Below are 16,627 nucleotides of genomic sequence, written 5' to 3' on the forward strand. Positions count from 1 at the left end.
TCACACACGTACACATTCATTGCATTGTACTTTCAATTAGCTTTTTCTTTCTATTATGTTTTGCTTTGGAGCATCTCACTACTGACCTTTGTGCTTGCAAATTCTTATCTCTCTTGTAGGGTTTTGTATGTCAATCGGGCTAACTTGCAAGTTTGCTTTGGTCCTTCCTGGGCTAGAAACGTGGGGATGTGTGCCGTTCTTATTATGGTTTCATCATCCAAGGAGTGTTTGTTATTCATCTAGCATGGAGGCTTCCCCTTCCAATACGGATATTGCAATATCTTGATGCTATCACGGCACTAACTCTACTAGCAAGGTGATTCATCATTTTCATCATCTTCTTCCATTCATCATGGTTCTCGACACCACACGACGACTGACATTAGGCTCCTCTTCCTCCTTCGACATCTACATCCAGGTTGAGAGAGGGTTTCTGCCCTTCTTGGTATTCTACAGACTTCAACACTTTGTCTTCGACATCATCTTCTCCCCTCTTGTACCATTCTCCTTTGCATTGCATGATTTTATCATCTTTGTACTAGGGCACTTAGGCAAGTGAACAATTTCCCCACGAGGGATACTAGCCAAGTGACACATTATGCATGTGCATTTGTCAGCATGTAGTATACTTTGTATATTGGGTCTCCTTCCCGATAGCCATAGCCAACCTTTCCTAACTCCCGTCACTCCTCGCCTTCTCGAGCACCTTCCCGACCAATTGAGGCACCCTCATGGCATTGCTACAGAGGTATTGAAGTATTCTTTTAGTGTTTTTTATTCAATTTTTAGGTTGTAGTCAATCAAGGCAGCCATAGCTCAAACCCTTGGAGCTTGGATCTTGCTCTCTCTTTCATTTGGGCACTTGAGGCTTGTTGTGTGCCTCCTTGGGCACCCCCTAAAGCTTCCTTACCATCCTAACTAGCACAACAATAGTAGCAAAAGCCCTCAGTAGATCAGCATGATTTGTGCTTGATCTACAGGCTCCTTGGACAGCTCATGTCCCACTTGCGAACATGGAAAGGCCAAACCTGCGACTTCCAATACAGAAACTTAGCTGCCAGTTTCTGTGAGATCTACTCTAGTAGCTGCTTTGGCCGAACATCAACACCCAAAGGGTACCCAAGTTGCCTGACAATGGAACCACGGGGAACCACATGTCCCTGCCAGCCCAATGACTATAAATCGGACTCCGTACGACTGAGAATGGATGATTTGAAAGCGTTGATTTGAAGACCAAAAGCATGACCAAAGAGCGTCCAAACATCTAATGCTTTGCGAATATTGTCCTTGTCCGCACACAAAATCATAAAGCTATCATCAGCCAAAGATTGAGCAATGAACTGTTGTCCAAAAGGAAGAGACAATCCAGCCAACTGAGTAGAAGCTGCCATAGAAGATAACATCGAAAGAACTGGATGAGTCGCAAGGACAAAGAAGAGAGGACTCAAAGGGCAACCCTATCTCACGGAGCCTGCAAGGACAAATGGCTCTGTAACACCACCATTCAGCATAACTCGCGAAGAAGCCGCAGCACTAATGGTGTAGATCAAGCGGGACATCCGAGTACCAAAGCCATAGTAGACATAAGTTCTGCAATGAAAGACCAGTCCAAGTAATCAAAAGCCTTTTCCAGATCCAATTGAATCAATACCACTTGCTGATCAGAGTGCCTTGCATAGTCAATAGCCATTTGCACATTTAAAATATTATGCAGAATATTTCGTCCCTTAATGAAACCATATTGAAGAGAATGCACAATGGCCGGAAGATGCTTGTGGAGCCGATTCGCCATCACTTTGGAAAAGATTTTATACATCGAACCCATCAAAGAAATTGGTCTCCAATGTTTCAGCATTGACGGCGAAGGAACTTTTGGAAGCAGTTTAATAAGACCTTCTTTCCATGAGGAAGGCATGAACCCCGTTTCCCAAACCTACTGAAACATAGTCGTCAATGGTTTCACCAGTTGGGTAGCAGAAATCTCAGAATTCATTGGTGAGACCATCCCAACCGGGACTTTTATCCTTGGGCAGGTGTAACAAAACATCCATAACCTCCGCCTCACAAATATCTGTCTCCAAAGTAGTTTGCATATCAAGTGGAACCTAATTGCGGACCAGATCATAGAAAACTGAGCGTGCATGAGTAACTTGGTCAGAAGGTGAAGAAGAAGAACCAAGAAGGTCTAGAAAATAATTCCTGCACATATTCACAATAGTCTAAGGATCAATGACCATTCGACCTTCTGGATCCTGGAGTCTAGTCAGATTTTCTCGAGCAGGAGATGCATGTAGAGCTCGAAAGAACTTATAAGTCTTACAACCACTATCTTGCAAATTCTCAGTCAAATTTTGCAATTTGGCCTGTTGATAAGATTTCAACTGAAACTCTTTAATAAGATCAGCCAAACACATCGCCAGTGACAACAAAGATACATCATCTGGAGTGTCCATCAGCAGAGAACGAACCAAAGCCAGTAACTCCTCCGCTGCTTTTTGACGGCGCCGACAAAGAGAAAATGATGAATCCCATACTACCGAGCAACCCGCTGCACATTAGAGAGCAATCGTTCAAAAGAAGCATTGCCCTCAGAGGCGAAGTCCAATAAAAATCTATCAATCAATTGCTACATATAGTCCTGAAAGATTGAATGCTTCAAATAAGACGAGTTGAAATGCAAAGGGAGTCTATCCAGAAGTTGCTTAAAAGGTGCAATGGGTTGAGCAAGTATCTCAAGCTGTAGAGGGAAATGATCCGACAAGGCATATTGCTGCAACACTTTCATTTCCAGCATCCCAGGAAGAAAATCATCATCCTGCATGATGTACATGCGGTCCAACCACGACCATGTAGTTGCATACTGCGCAAAATGGAAAGTTAACCCTGTAGAAGAAGGGTGTAGCCAAGACCAAAGATCTTGCTTAAGTACAGCAAGAGAAAACGCATTCCACACACGACTTTCCGTAGTGTCCATCATCGAATGCTCTGATGTGGACTGTGATAATCAATACACATATTAAAATCCCCCATCAAAAAACCCCGTCTGCCAAGTGACAAGAAGGTCTGCAAAGTATTCCAAAGATCCCGGTGGGATAGAGGGTCATTTGGAGCATAGAGGCCCAACAACCATAAGATCTCTCCTTCAACTAAAACTTCAATCACCATGAAACAGCCATGTACATCATTTTTAATAAGAACAGGCTGGTATTTCTCATGTACAATCATAAGCACACCAGAATAATGCATGGCATGTGTCCCTGCATAAAACAAGCGAAACCCATGGCAATCCACAACTTTTCCTGCTTCACCGTGACTCTTGTGCTCAACAACACACAAAACATCCCACTGATTCTCATGCAATACAGTCCACATGGCATGTTGCTTATGGCGAGAACAAATGCCTCACACATTCCACCTGGCTATCTTCATGTGTATTCAAAAAGAAAATCAAGAACGAGGCATCCCTTGCCTCGATTTAACCTTTTCTGCTAGAATGTCAAGGACTCCCTCATCCAAAAAATCAGCTAACACAGCAAAGGAGTTCTGACGGCCGGCTTTAGAGGTAGACGGACTATCCACTGTCTTGGGGATGGAACGGGGATAACGACAATCCCATGGAGTAGTCACATTACCTCTAGTATCAAAAGTCAACTTAGCAAGTGGGCCCTTTGAACCGTCCGTATATACTTTCCTAGTAGACTAATTACAGGGAGCAGAGGAAACCGTAGTATGAGCATTGTGCTCTGAAGACACCATTTCTTTCTTGCGCATATAAGTGCGCATGGAATCTTGTGAAGCATTAGGCCCAGTATCCGCCAGGCCAGCATCAGACCTTTTACCTTTTTTGGCACGCACATCTACCCAGTCATTGCCACGAGAATCCAAACCCGAAACGTGTTGTTTACCTTTATCCAAAACTTTAGGTGGCTGGGTTGCATCCTGCGACGGAGCATCAAGCACCATATCTTCCATGGACAGCACAACATGCTCAGCATCTGAAGTCGGTTGCTTCTCTGGGCATTCGTCCATAAAATGCCCCAATTTTCCACAGGAAAAGCAATGGCCTGCAAAGTTGCCCCATTTCAAACGAAAGTGCAAAGGATGTATGCCAGAGCAATTAAGACGTAACCAAGCAGGCCTTTTCCTAGCAGTGTTCCATAGCATATACAAACAGCTACAATTCATGGCCCTTAGGCTCGAGGGGACCAGAACAGTGCCCACAACGGCCATGGCATCCTTTAACACTGGCCAATAGACAACCGGACAATTTTCCACTTCAACCCACACCAGGCATTCACGTTGAAGCAAGCGCTGGAAATCTGCCATTGGGTGCCATGGCACAACATGGACCAAATGGCGATCAAAAAACAATGGCAGTTTAGACAGGAGATCAGCACGGTGCTTCTCAGATTTCAACAACACCTCATAGAAGCCTCGGGGCCCAACCAAAATGTCCTCAACACACTCCCCTTGTAGTAGATGGTGCAGCCACTGGCGAATATGGGAAAGCACTGGGATCCTGCCAGTGAAGAAGAGTATAACAGCACGGTCATAAAACACCGAAAATGAGCGCAAGACATTTTTCGGGTCCACCCCGGCTTCCAGAACATCTTCAGCTCCAGAAAAAGCTTCATGATTATGTTGGACATAATCTCCAAGTAGCATGTTTGCAAACTCCAACAAATGCTCCCAATCAACATCCTCAGAATCCATAGAATCAAAGGCAACCTGAGCATAAGAACGTTTCTCATGATCCATTGTCTCTTCCGAAGTATGCTTGGCGCGTTTGCCCGCAGGCTGGAAGTCAGGACCAGGAGGCATCTCCTCTGTGCAAGGAACCATATCCTATGGTTCCTCTGTATCAGAATCTGAGCTAAGGGCTGCCACCGTTTGGTTGATAAAGGCCATATCCAAACCAATCGTGTTGTATCACCACCCGATTAAACCTGGCAAATCTGCGATACGCTAGTCAAGGCATCCACGCTATGGCGCAGCACAATTGACGGTAGGCAGTATGCAGGACACGAAAAACGGGGCGGGCCAGGTCAACAGAGTCCAGGTCACGCGGACAGGCACCAGGGGCCAGCGCAAGAACAGCGTCCACACCTGCCTCTGTTGCTCTCGCTCTGTCTCTCTGTCGGCACTTCTTTTCGTTGACGAAAACAGTCGAATTAGGGTTTTCTGCAGCAAGGCGCAGATGCAAGTGACGGCAGGTCTAGGTCCAGGCAGCAGCAGATGACGGGCCTCCAGACGACAGCGGCGGGTCTCCAGATACAGGTGACGGCGACAGGCCTCCAGATGCAGGCGATGGTGACAGGGCTGCAAGCGACGGCGATGGGGCGCAGGCAACAAGGCTGCATGCGATGGTGACGGGGTGCAGGCAACGGTGACGGGCACCCACGATGGATCTCTTCCCTCCCTACCTCCCTCCCTCCCTCCCTCTCTCTCTCTCTCTCTCTCTCTCTCTCTCTCTCTCTCTCTCTCTCTCTCTCTCTCTCTCTCTCGTTCCACAGTCCTACAGCACAATACTTCCCTATCTTTCTCTATCAATCCTATAACACATGCATGTGCGCGCATGCACGCACATACACTCTCTCACTCTCTCCGCCAGGGTATACGACAACGGGCCTCCAGATGCAAGTGACGGGCCTGCAAGCGACGGCGACGGACCTGCAAGCGCAGGCGGCGAGGCTGCAGGCGATGGCGACAGGGTACAGGCGACGGCGACGGCGACGGCGACGGGCACCCGCGACGGATCTCTTCTCCCTCCCTCCCTCTTTTTTTTCGTAAAAGGTAATTGTATTAATTACAAAAAAAAGGTACAAGGTTACATGATTACAAGATACACGATGGTTCTAAGCCACCGTGTGTGAACTTCTCAGTACAAAACACGGACTGAGATACACAAGTCATGGCAAAGACACCGGCGAAATTGCCCTATGCCAAGGAAGCAAGTCTTCCCGAGGGAGCAAGTCAGAGTGCCGAATGAGATCAATTTGCCAAAGCAAGAGGCCTTTAAGCCTGGCAATGTGTCCCTGAACATTAGAGGCCGAATCAAAAAGAAAGGCATTCCGAGTAGTCCAATTATGCCAGCATCCCCAATATCTGAGAAAATGAAACAAGGTCTTCATATGCAACTGTGCCGATGCGGGGGTATTTTGGGCGTACAAAAACCCAATCGAAAGGACTCGTTGAGAAACCAACTCGCCAAACCACTGACAAAAGGAACCATATTTTCTTAGCGAGAGGGCAAGAGATAAATCGATGACGGGCCGATTCCACAGCAGTGGTGCAGAAGAAACAGTTGCCGTTAGAGATTCGACGCTTGAAAAGGGCCGAGGCAAGAGGAAGACCACCAATCATTACCCTCCAAAGAAAGACCTTGCATTTGAAAGGTGTCTTGTTCACCCAACCCTCCATCACAGTTGCCTTCCACCATGAGTGAGATTTTCGCAACCCCCATACAGTATTAGCTTTAGTGACCAGCCATTGATGATCTTTAATTAGAAGATGGTACACTTGGTTAGCTAAGGCCTTTTCCAAATTTAACCGACCTACAAGGACCCAGCCCTGCCAAGGGCGATTCAGAGCAAGGGCAGGAAAGGGTTGCCTGCTCTGGAGCACTAACAGAAGTTGTTCCCATAAATCATGGTATCCACGAGGGATTCGAAAAAGCCTCCTGGCAGTACGAAATGATATGAAGACATTACGACTGGCAAGGGTGGCATCTGCAACTGAGGTCAAGCACGCGGGCCATGCGGTTAAATTTTGGTCTAAGCTCCTGTTTGCCTTCCCATGAAAGTAATCTCGAGACTGCCAACAATTCCAATTGAAAAGAGTTAGTATTTACGCGGTCCTCCGCTGGAGACCAACGCACCTTCTGAAGAACCAATTGCCAAGAGCCGACCAAATGAACAAGCAGAGATGAGGAAGGACTCAAAAACCGAGAGTCTGCATTAAGCACATGCCACCAGGAGCCTCGAATTTGTGTATTCCCATGCAGAAGCCTGCAGTCCTCAAGAAAATAACGGGCTATAGCAGCCCACGGGTGATGCTCCATACACATGGCACGAAAAAGAGACCAACGAAGTGCCAGCATATGAGTTTCGGCATCCAAAATAGCCCCACCACCCAAGCGTTTGGGGGTACATGTATGCGACCACGAAATCCACGAAATATCGGCATGCAATGAATCCTTCTTCCATAACATGAAACGAATGGGCCGGGTGAGAGCATTCAAAGTAGTAGGAGTCCAAGGCAGCAATGGTAAGAAATATGTGAGCATTGGCAGCATAATTGTTTGAGCCACTTTGAGGCGAACATGGAAGGGCCAAGCTTGCGACTTCCAATAGAGAAACTTCGCTGCCAGTTTCTGCGAAATCCACTGTAGTAGTTGTTTTGACCGAACATCAACACCCAAAGGGTGTCCCTGCCAGCCCAATGACTGTAAATCGGACTCCGTACAACTGAGAAGGGCCGATTTGAAAGTATTGATACGAAGACCAGAAGCCTGACCAAAGAGCATCCAAACATCTAATGCCTTGCGAATATTGTCCTTGTCCGCACGTAAAATCATAAAACTGTCATTTACCAAAGATTGATAACGAAGTGCTGACCAAAAGGAAGAGACAATTCGGCCAACTGAGCAGAAGCTGCCATCGAGGATAACATCAACAGAACCGGATGAGTCGCCAGGGCAAAGAAGAGAGGACTTAAAGGACAACCCTGTCTCATAGAACGTGCCAGGACAAAGGGCTCTATAATACCACCATTTAGCATAACTCGCGAAGAGGCCGCCGCACTAATGGTGTAGATCAAGCGGGGCATCCGAGTGCCAAAGCCCATCGTAGACATAAGTTCTGCAATGAAAGACCAGTCTAAATAGTCAAACGCCTTTTCCAGATCCAATTGGATCAATACCACTTCCTGACTAGAGTACCTTGTATAGTCAATAGCCATTTGCACATTTAAGATATTATGCAGAATGTTGCGGCCCTTAATGAAACCATATTGAAGAGGATGCACAATGGCCGGAAGATGTTTGTGGAGCCGATTCGCCAGCACTTTGGAAAAGATTTTATACATCGAACCCATCAAAGAGATTGGTCTTTAGTGTTGCAACATTGACGGCGAAGGAACGTTTGGAAGCAATTTGATAAGCCCTTCTTTCCATGAGGAAGGCATGAACCCTGTTTCCCAAACCTGCTGAAACATAGCCGTCAATGGCTTCACCAATTAGGTAGCAAAGCTCTCAAAGAATTCATTGGTGAGACTATCCCAACCGGGACTTTTATCCTTAGGCAGGCGTAACAAAACATCCATAACCTCCTCACAAATATCAGACTCCAAAGTAGTTTGCATATCAAGTGAAACCTGTTATCGGACCAGATCATAGAAGACTAAACGTGCATGCGTAACGTGACTGAGAAGAACCAAGAAGCTCCAAAAAATAATTCCTGCACATATTAACAATAGTCTAAGGGTCAGTGACCATTTGACCCTCCGAATTCTGGAGTCTAGTCATATTTTCTCGAGCCGGAGAGGCATGCAGCGCGTGAAAGAACTTATGAGTTTGACAAGCACTATCTTGCAAATTCTCAGTCAACTTTTGTAATTTGGCCTGCTGATAAGATTTCAGCTGAAACTCTTTAATAAGATCAACCAAACGCATTGCCAGTGACAGCAGAAATTCATCATCTGGAGTGTCTACCAGCAGAGAACGAACCAAAGCCAGTAAGTCCTCCGTTGCGTGTCGATGCCGCTGACAAAGAGAGACATGGTGGATCCCATACTGCCGAGCTATCCGTTGCACATTAGAGAGCAATCGTTCAAAGGAAGCAGTGCCCTAAGAGGCAAAGTCCAATAAAAATCTATCAATCAATTGCTGCATATAGCCCCGAAAGAGCGAATGCTTCAAATAAGACGAGTTGAAACGTAAAGGGAATCTATCCAGCAGTTGCATAAAAGATGCAATGGGTTATGCAAGTATCTCGAGCTAGAGAGGGAAATGGTCTGACAAGGCATATTACTGCAAGACTATCATTTCCAGCATCTCAGGAAGAAAATCATCATCCTGCATGATGTACATTCGGTCCAACCGCGACCATGTAGTAGCATGCTGCGCCGAATGGAAAGTAAACCCTGTAGAAAAAGGGTGTAGCCAGGACCACAGATCTTGCTTAACCACGGCAAGAGCAAACACATTCCACACCCGACTTTCCAGAGCGTCCATCACCGAATGCCCTGAAGTGGATTGTGAAGAATCAACACACATATTAAAATCCCCCATCAAAAAACTCCATTTGCCAAGTGACAAGGAGGTCTTCAAGGTATTCCAAAGATCTCGACGGGATAAAGGATCATTCGGAGCATATAGGCCTAGCAACCATAAGATTTCTCCTTCAAATAAAACTTCAATCACCACAAAGCGGCCATGTACATCATTTTTAATAAGAACCGACTGATATTTCTCATGTACAATCATAAGCACACCAGAATAATGCCCGGCGGGTGTCCCTGCATAAAATAAGCGAAACCCATGGCAATCCACAACTTTTCCTGCTTCATCGTGACTCTTATGCTCTACCGCACACAAGACATCCCACTGATTCTCATGCAATACAGTCCACATGGCATGTTGCTTATGGCGAGAACAAATGCCTTGCACATTCCACGTGGCTATCTTCATGTGTATTCAAAAAGAAAATCAGGAACGAGGCACCACTTGCCTCGATTTAACCTTTCCAACTAGAATATCAAGGACACCCTCATCCAAAAAATCAGCTAACACGGCGAAAGAGTTCTGACGGCCAGCTTTAGAAGTAGACGGAATATCCACTGTCTTGGGGATGGAACGGGGATAACGACGATCCCATGGCGTAATCACATTCCCTCGAGTATCAAAAGCCAACTTAGCAGGTGGGCCCTTTGGACCGTCCGTATATACTTTCCGAGCAGACTGATTACGGGGAGCAGAGGAACCATAGTACGCACAGCGTGCTCTGAAGACAGTAATTCTTTCTTGCGCATATACGTGCGCATGGAATCTTGTGAAACATTAGGCCCAGTAGCTGGCAGGCCAACATCAATCTTTTTACCTTTTTTGGGACATGCCTCTACCCAGTCATTGCCACGGGAATCCAAACCCGAAGCAGGTTGTTTACCTTTATCCAGAACTTTATGTGGCTAGGATGCATCCTGGGATGGAGCATCAAGCACCATGTCTTCCATTGGCAGGGCAACATGCTCATCATCTGAATATGGTTTCTTCTCTGGGCATTCGGCCATAAAATGCCCCAATTTTCCACACGAAAAGCAGTGTCCTGCAAAGTTGCTCCATTTCAAACGAAAGTGCAAAGGATGCATGCCAGAGCAATTAATACAAAGCCATGCAGGTCTTTTCCTAGCAGTGTCCCATAACATACACAAACGGTTGCGATTCATGGCCCTTAGGCTCGGGGGGACCAGAATAGTTCCCACAACGGCCATGGCATCCTTTAACAACGGTCAATAGACAGCCAGGCAATTTTCCACTTCAACCCACACCGGGCATTCACGTTGAAGGAGGCGCTGAAAGTCTGCCATAGGGCGCCATGGCACAACATGGACCAAACGGCAATCAAAGAATAATGGCAGTTTAGACAGAAGCTCAGTCCGATGCGTCTCAAATTTCAACACTCCCTCATAGAAGCCTCGAGGCCCAACAAAAATCTCCTCAACACACTCCCCCTGTAGTAAATGATGCAACCACTGGCGAATGTGGGAAAGCACTGGAATCCTACCAGTGAAGAAGAGTATAACAGCACAGTCGTAAAACACCGAAAAAGAGCGCAAGACACTTTTCGGGTCCACCGTGGCTTCCAGAACATCGTTAGTTCAAGAGTCATAAAACGCTGCATGATTGTGTTGGACATACTCGCCAAGTAGCGTGTTGGCAAACTCCAGTAAATGCTCCCAATTAATATCCTACGAATCCACAAAGTCAGAGGCAGCCTGAGCATACGAACATTCCTGATGATCCATTATCTCTTCTGACGTATGCTTGGAGCGTTTGCCCACAAGCTAGAAGTCCGGACCAGGGGGCATCTCCTCCGTACACGGAACCATATCCTCTGGTTCCTCTATATCAGAATCCGGACCAAGGGCGGCCACCTTTTGGTCGATAAAAGCCAAATCCAGTCCAGCCATGGTGTTTCAATACGTGTGCAGGTCGGATGCCACACCAAAAGCTCGCGGAAGACCAAGACAGCACAGGCCTCTCTCTCTCTCTCTCTCTCTCTCTCTCTCTCTCTCTCTCTCTCTGTGTCTTGCTGCAGCACAGATCTCTGTCTGCCGAGTTAGAAATCAGCACCCCTGTAAGCTGGTTTCTCACACGGTGGAGGCCGACCTTCTGCTGTATCACAGAATTCTTTCTGCTGTGCCAGAAACCTACAAGACTGTGTGCCGGTTGCTCTTAGTACAAGGGATTTGAAGGCCAGAAGAGATAGGGGACTGACGGTGAAGTCTGCAGTGCAACCGCCTGAGTGGTGGGACAGAGTGCGCGCAGGACAGGACCACGACGGCTGGAAGGCAAGGGGTCTGGCAGGGAAGACAGACGGCACCCACTCTCTCTCACGCGCGTACCTGCTGTACAGAAGGTCAGGGTCGTTGGGCAGGAAAACAGAGCAGATTCGCCCTCGCTGGCTCACGGTCCGGCTGCACGCAGGGTCAGGTCGATCCTGCGCAGCCCTGGGGAAAGGGTTCAGGCAACGCACAGGGCAGGGCGGCGCACAGGGCAAGGATCTGCCATTGTTCCGTCGGCAGCTCTCTCTCTCTCTCTCTCTCTCTCTCGTTCCACAGTCCTGCAACACAATACTTCCGTCTTTCTCTATCAATCCTATAACACATGCATGTGTGTGCATGCACGCGCACACTCTCTCACTCTCTCAGCCAGGGTATACGTACACTCTCTCTCTCTCCCTCTCTCTCTCTCTCTCAACCTGGGCGCATGCACTATTCCGTCCGAAGATTATCAAAGTTAAGGGCATATGGAGCCATGGGTACATGAGACTTGAATCTCTGACAAGCTGCCAATGGGAAGAATATGCTGATGTGGAGGAAAACCTATGGTTACCGGGGGCTGCTTGCCTGACAAGCTCGACATGTTCCGTTAGGCAGCGATTCATTCTTCCGATTGCTTTCCGTCTGAGAACTCCATCGACGCAGTGCTACGTTTGCAATAAAGAGCCTGCTATCGACCGGATTCCTCTTCATGTGCCCAGGGTGTCTCTCCCCCCAACAGCACAATCCTTCCTCATGCGTCTATTTTCTCTAATTCTTAACTAAGAGCTTGCTCGTAAGCATCAGTTCTTCAAAGAGTTTCAATCCTTTCATTACCTCCCCCTATGGTGCAAGGGCAATGCTTAAGGGAGAGGATTAGACTTGAAATTTTGCCCTATCAATAAGATGTACCTAAGAGTCTCTCAACCATCATGGTAACACCACCCAAGATCCAAGCATATGAGAGAAATATCTACATCGATGATTTAATAACTTCGAGGCATAAAATATGGCCTTAAAGGACTCACTCTCCAAAGTGCATATGCACTTGGCTCAACTAAAGAAAAAGTTGGTTACAAAGGTGACTACAACCAATAAGAAGATTGAAGATAAAAGCTAAGAACATGACAACAAAAGAAAAAGTTGGTTACAAAGGTGACTACAACCAATAAGAAGATTGAAGATAAAAGCTAAGAACATGACAACAAAAATGCAAGAAAAGGTATAGAAGGAAATTACAACAATGATGAACATGAGCAAGGTATGACAAACATGATTTCTTATATATTTAGTGAAGCAACATTACAAAAGAAGTTTGAATCTCATGCAGAACTAGGAGGACTTCTTAATGGGTGGCATAAAGAAATACAAGATGAACAAGAGAATGAAGATTACCAAGAATGTTTGGAGTCATAATAGATTAAAAACCAAACTAGAGTTGATATTAGAAAATCAAAGTTTCAAGTGGGTGACACCATAACACATCGCCAACCAAGGAAATAACCAAGGAACCTTCGAGTTTGAAGATGTACAAGATAAAGTTGAAACATCAAAGCAATCAAAATGTTTCAAGGTGAAAGGTTCCAAACACCTTAGCATTAGACTACTTCAAGGTCAGTAACTGATTTAGTAACTCTTGTAGCCTTAGTAGTTCATCTTCATTCATACCAATGGCACCTAGAAGTGGATTGTATATCAATCTTGACTTTGTCATTATGACCTATGTCATCTTAGACAACATTAATATCACTTCCTTTCTTTCTCTCATGAAATAAGTTACCAACCTTCCTATTTCTTACATTCTACCTACATATAAGCGCCTATACATGTATTCATTTACCTTCAAATAGATGAGCTTACAAAATTAAACGTATTTCTTACATTACACACAAACTTCATAAAGATTCGTAAATATTGTGAGGCTTATATACAGGAAGAAAATGTAACTTACATTATCCTCATTGGTGGCAATTTCCTCATAAACGTTCCAATTATCTTCATAAGTAAAAATTTAACCAGTGTGTCTATCATGGGACAAACATAAATGTACGTGTTTAGAATATCATGATTCACATGAAAATATTTGTTTATGTCACCCACATGCATATGCATACCTAACAACATACAAGCATCTCACAAGACTTTACTAACACACGAGTTTGCCTTTCTTTACATACATATGCAAAACATATCCAACTCGGGTGGAAATTGGCTTGACCAAACAACATATTGCTAAAAATAACCTATAACAGAATGGTCCTTTTGAACTTCAATGGAACTTCAATTTTTTCCTTGAATGTTGTGTTTATTTCAATTAGATGTGTTTTGAAATCTCAAGGTGTTATTTGTTGCTTGAAATACATATACATGTGAAAAATCGGGCCAACCTATTTATATGCCACTTGGTATTTGTAGTAGGTTCCAAGAATATTATAGTCATGTCAAAGCTGTATTATTGCTATGTTACGATCTTTGCAATTTAGCCTTATCTATGGTGAAGTCATTCCTTACCTCAAAGTCTTTGCACCTTTTAATACTCATTGCAATTGTAGCCTTCCAACTTGAAACTAAAAATCCCAAATCTTTGCTTTTTAACCTAGATTGCCACACTCACCATCATGCAATGCACAAGAAAATTACAACATAAACGGAACTATAAACACAAAGAAGTGTTACATCCCATTTAGTTACAACATAAATAATGATGCAATATAAACAAATTTGACTAAAACTTGATTTTGCTACCAGATTCAAAATTTAAAAAATTTTCTGAGGCTTGTATGTGCACAAGGCAGGCCTTGGTTTTTAAGACTACAGAACCCTTTTTGAGGGATGTTACCCTTCAAGTAAGGATATGAAAATTTATACCCTTCAAAAGAAGAGTTACACTTGAAAATATTTGAAGGGTGAGTTAGTCTTCAAAAGATAATGTAGCTACCCTTCGGAACCAACAGCTGACATGAAGCATTACATACCAAGTTGCTAATGACACCAAATTACTTGATCTGATATTAGTGGTGTTAGGTGTCTTGTCTTCTCCACATGGCCCCAGAATCCACAAGCTTTATATAGGCTGCACTGAAATCCTCAAAGAATTTTTCCTGCTTCTCAGCATAATACTTCACCCATCTGCCAGGAATTTGCAAAAAGTTAGTCCCTGCAGCTTATTGTCAGGTGAATTATTCTAAACACAATCTTTCCATATCAGTGATATGAGACCATCATTTTTACTTCCCTACTTACAAGCTGAATCATAATTTTAATATTGACCCTTTTTTAACCTTGTATGGAATCTGCTGAGAAAGGCTGTACAAACACCTAAGTGGTGGTGTTCCTCCTAAAAACCAGTTCTTAAAATGGACAGGGACAAGTGGATCTGTCTCTGAATGCCTGAAAATAGGACATTTTTACCAGAATTTATTTTATATTTTCTATTAGACAGGAGCTTTTTGAAAACCCTCCAGGGGACTATATTTTCATATTTTTTCCAGAGTTTATTTTGACCCTCCCTCCCCCAGGTGGCTTTATATTTTTATTTTAAAATTTTTGTTAGATGAAGTGGCTTTTTCAAAAATCCACCAGGTGAGCTGGTTTCTTAAAACCAGAGTTTGCTTTATATTTTTTATTAGATGGGGGCTTTTTAGAAAACCCCCAGGTGGCCTGCTTACTATTTGAGAAACCAGGAACCTGCAGAAAAACTGTTCCAATGGGAAAGCCCTCACAGGAACAGCTCCCGAGATTAAGCATTGAGCATTTGCATTTAGGAGGGTCCCAGCCAGACCTGATGTTATTGTTCCCAGCGGCCCTTTCCTTTGGAGAAATCTGAGGTCCTCTGACGTCATGTTTCAGCCTCTCTATCCCCCATATATCATTGACGCTTCTCAAACTACGGGATGGGAGAAGCGAAATGCCTAGGACACATTCTAATGAGCAGGCATCTAGAACTCATGGGACATATTACTAGCTAGAACATTGACTAATAAAGGCTAACTGTTTATCTCTCACACCCAGGAGGAGCAGAAAATGTCAGATAAAGAATATTACGAATGCTTTCACACAATCTTAGGGAGGATGGACAAATAGTGTGCACTTGGTTGCTCAATGCTTCCAATGGGATGTTAGAGGGCATAGAATAAAGATTCAATGCCAATTGTGGCAGTCCTTAATAGAAGATGAGAAGAGCAATACTTCCTCACTTCAATCCAGCGGATAATCAGAGACAACAGAAGGTGAATGGGAGGTATTTGAATAAGTACAAGCCCAACGATGCTTTGTATCACCAGATTTCCAAGAGTCTCAGTTATGCAGGTTGAAGAAATGCCTGCTTCATGAAGAGTGTTCATGGATGGCTTCTCGAAGCAATCCTTTTAGCATCTCCAGTTGTGAGTCAACCAAAGTCACAAAACGTCTGTGTGCCTAACAGTTACCACACATCTACTATTATTTTATAGTGTTCGTGGATGGCTTCTTGAAGCATTCCTTTAAGCACCTCCAGTTGTGAGTCAACCAAAGTCTCAAAACGTCAATGTCCCTAGCTGTTACCACAGATCCAATATTATTTTATGAAGAATGGAACCATACTTTCCATGATTGATTGGTATTTTAACAAACAATACTCTGCATATATGCAGTTTGACTATAGCTTAACACGGATTGGACCAGTTAAAACTTACCTCTCAGCTACTTATAGTTGGTCTTACAGTTTTAGTTGCTCAGCAAAAGACTTGTCTCAAATTGTGGTCTCTGAGTTCAATACTCAGCAAACAGGCATCAGCCCTTCTCCAGCATTCCCATGGCGATTGGGTTACCATCATACTGAAGCCAGCCTTCATCAGGCCCGCACTGTCCCTAGTGTTTTCTTGCCCTCCCACCCTCTTCCAGCAGAGCCAAAAGCTGCAGTCAGCCCGATCTTCCAACAGCAGGAGCAGCCCAAGACTGTCTGTAGCAGTCACAGCCTAACCAAAAGATAATTTACAGCCCTGGGGATCAAACTCCAAAAGACCTTTTCAGTACTGAACAGCTGTCTTTTCAGTTTTGCATTTCCCGCTGAATTCACGTCCAGTGTAACCACATCTGGCCACAACTATGT

General features: G+C 44.7%; 1 protein-coding gene across 4 annotated transcripts in view; it reads right to left on the reverse strand.

Annotated features, from left to right (window-relative positions):
• APX6 (ascorbate peroxidase 6) overlaps window positions 1–16,627 on the reverse strand; it is a 90,139-nt gene that overhangs the window by 3,185 nt on the left and 70,327 nt on the right. Inside the window, exons 11-12 of one of the 4 annotated variants that reach the window (XR_015687594.1) lie at window positions 14,514–14,667; window positions 13,490–13,562 (exon numbers count right to left, since the gene is read on the reverse strand). Coding sequence is in view for 3 of the 4 variants with exons in the window: in XM_087661074.1 (XP_087517200.1) it covers window positions 14,559–14,667 (109 nt within the window). In the remaining variant the exon portion in view is untranslated. Of the gene's footprint in view, window positions 1–13,489; window positions 13,563–14,207; window positions 14,668–16,627 lie in introns of those variants that run through there. The other 3 variants (XM_087661074.1, XM_087661073.1, XM_087661075.1) reach the window with 3 other exon arrangements.

This window comes from Lygodium microphyllum, chromosome 20 (assembly GCF_053477565.2).
Source record: "Lygodium microphyllum isolate KBCC chromosome 20, Lygodium_microphyllum_v1.1.10, whole genome shotgun sequence".
Classification (NCBI taxonomy): Eukaryota; Viridiplantae; Streptophyta; class Polypodiopsida; order Schizaeales; family Lygodiaceae; genus Lygodium; species Lygodium microphyllum.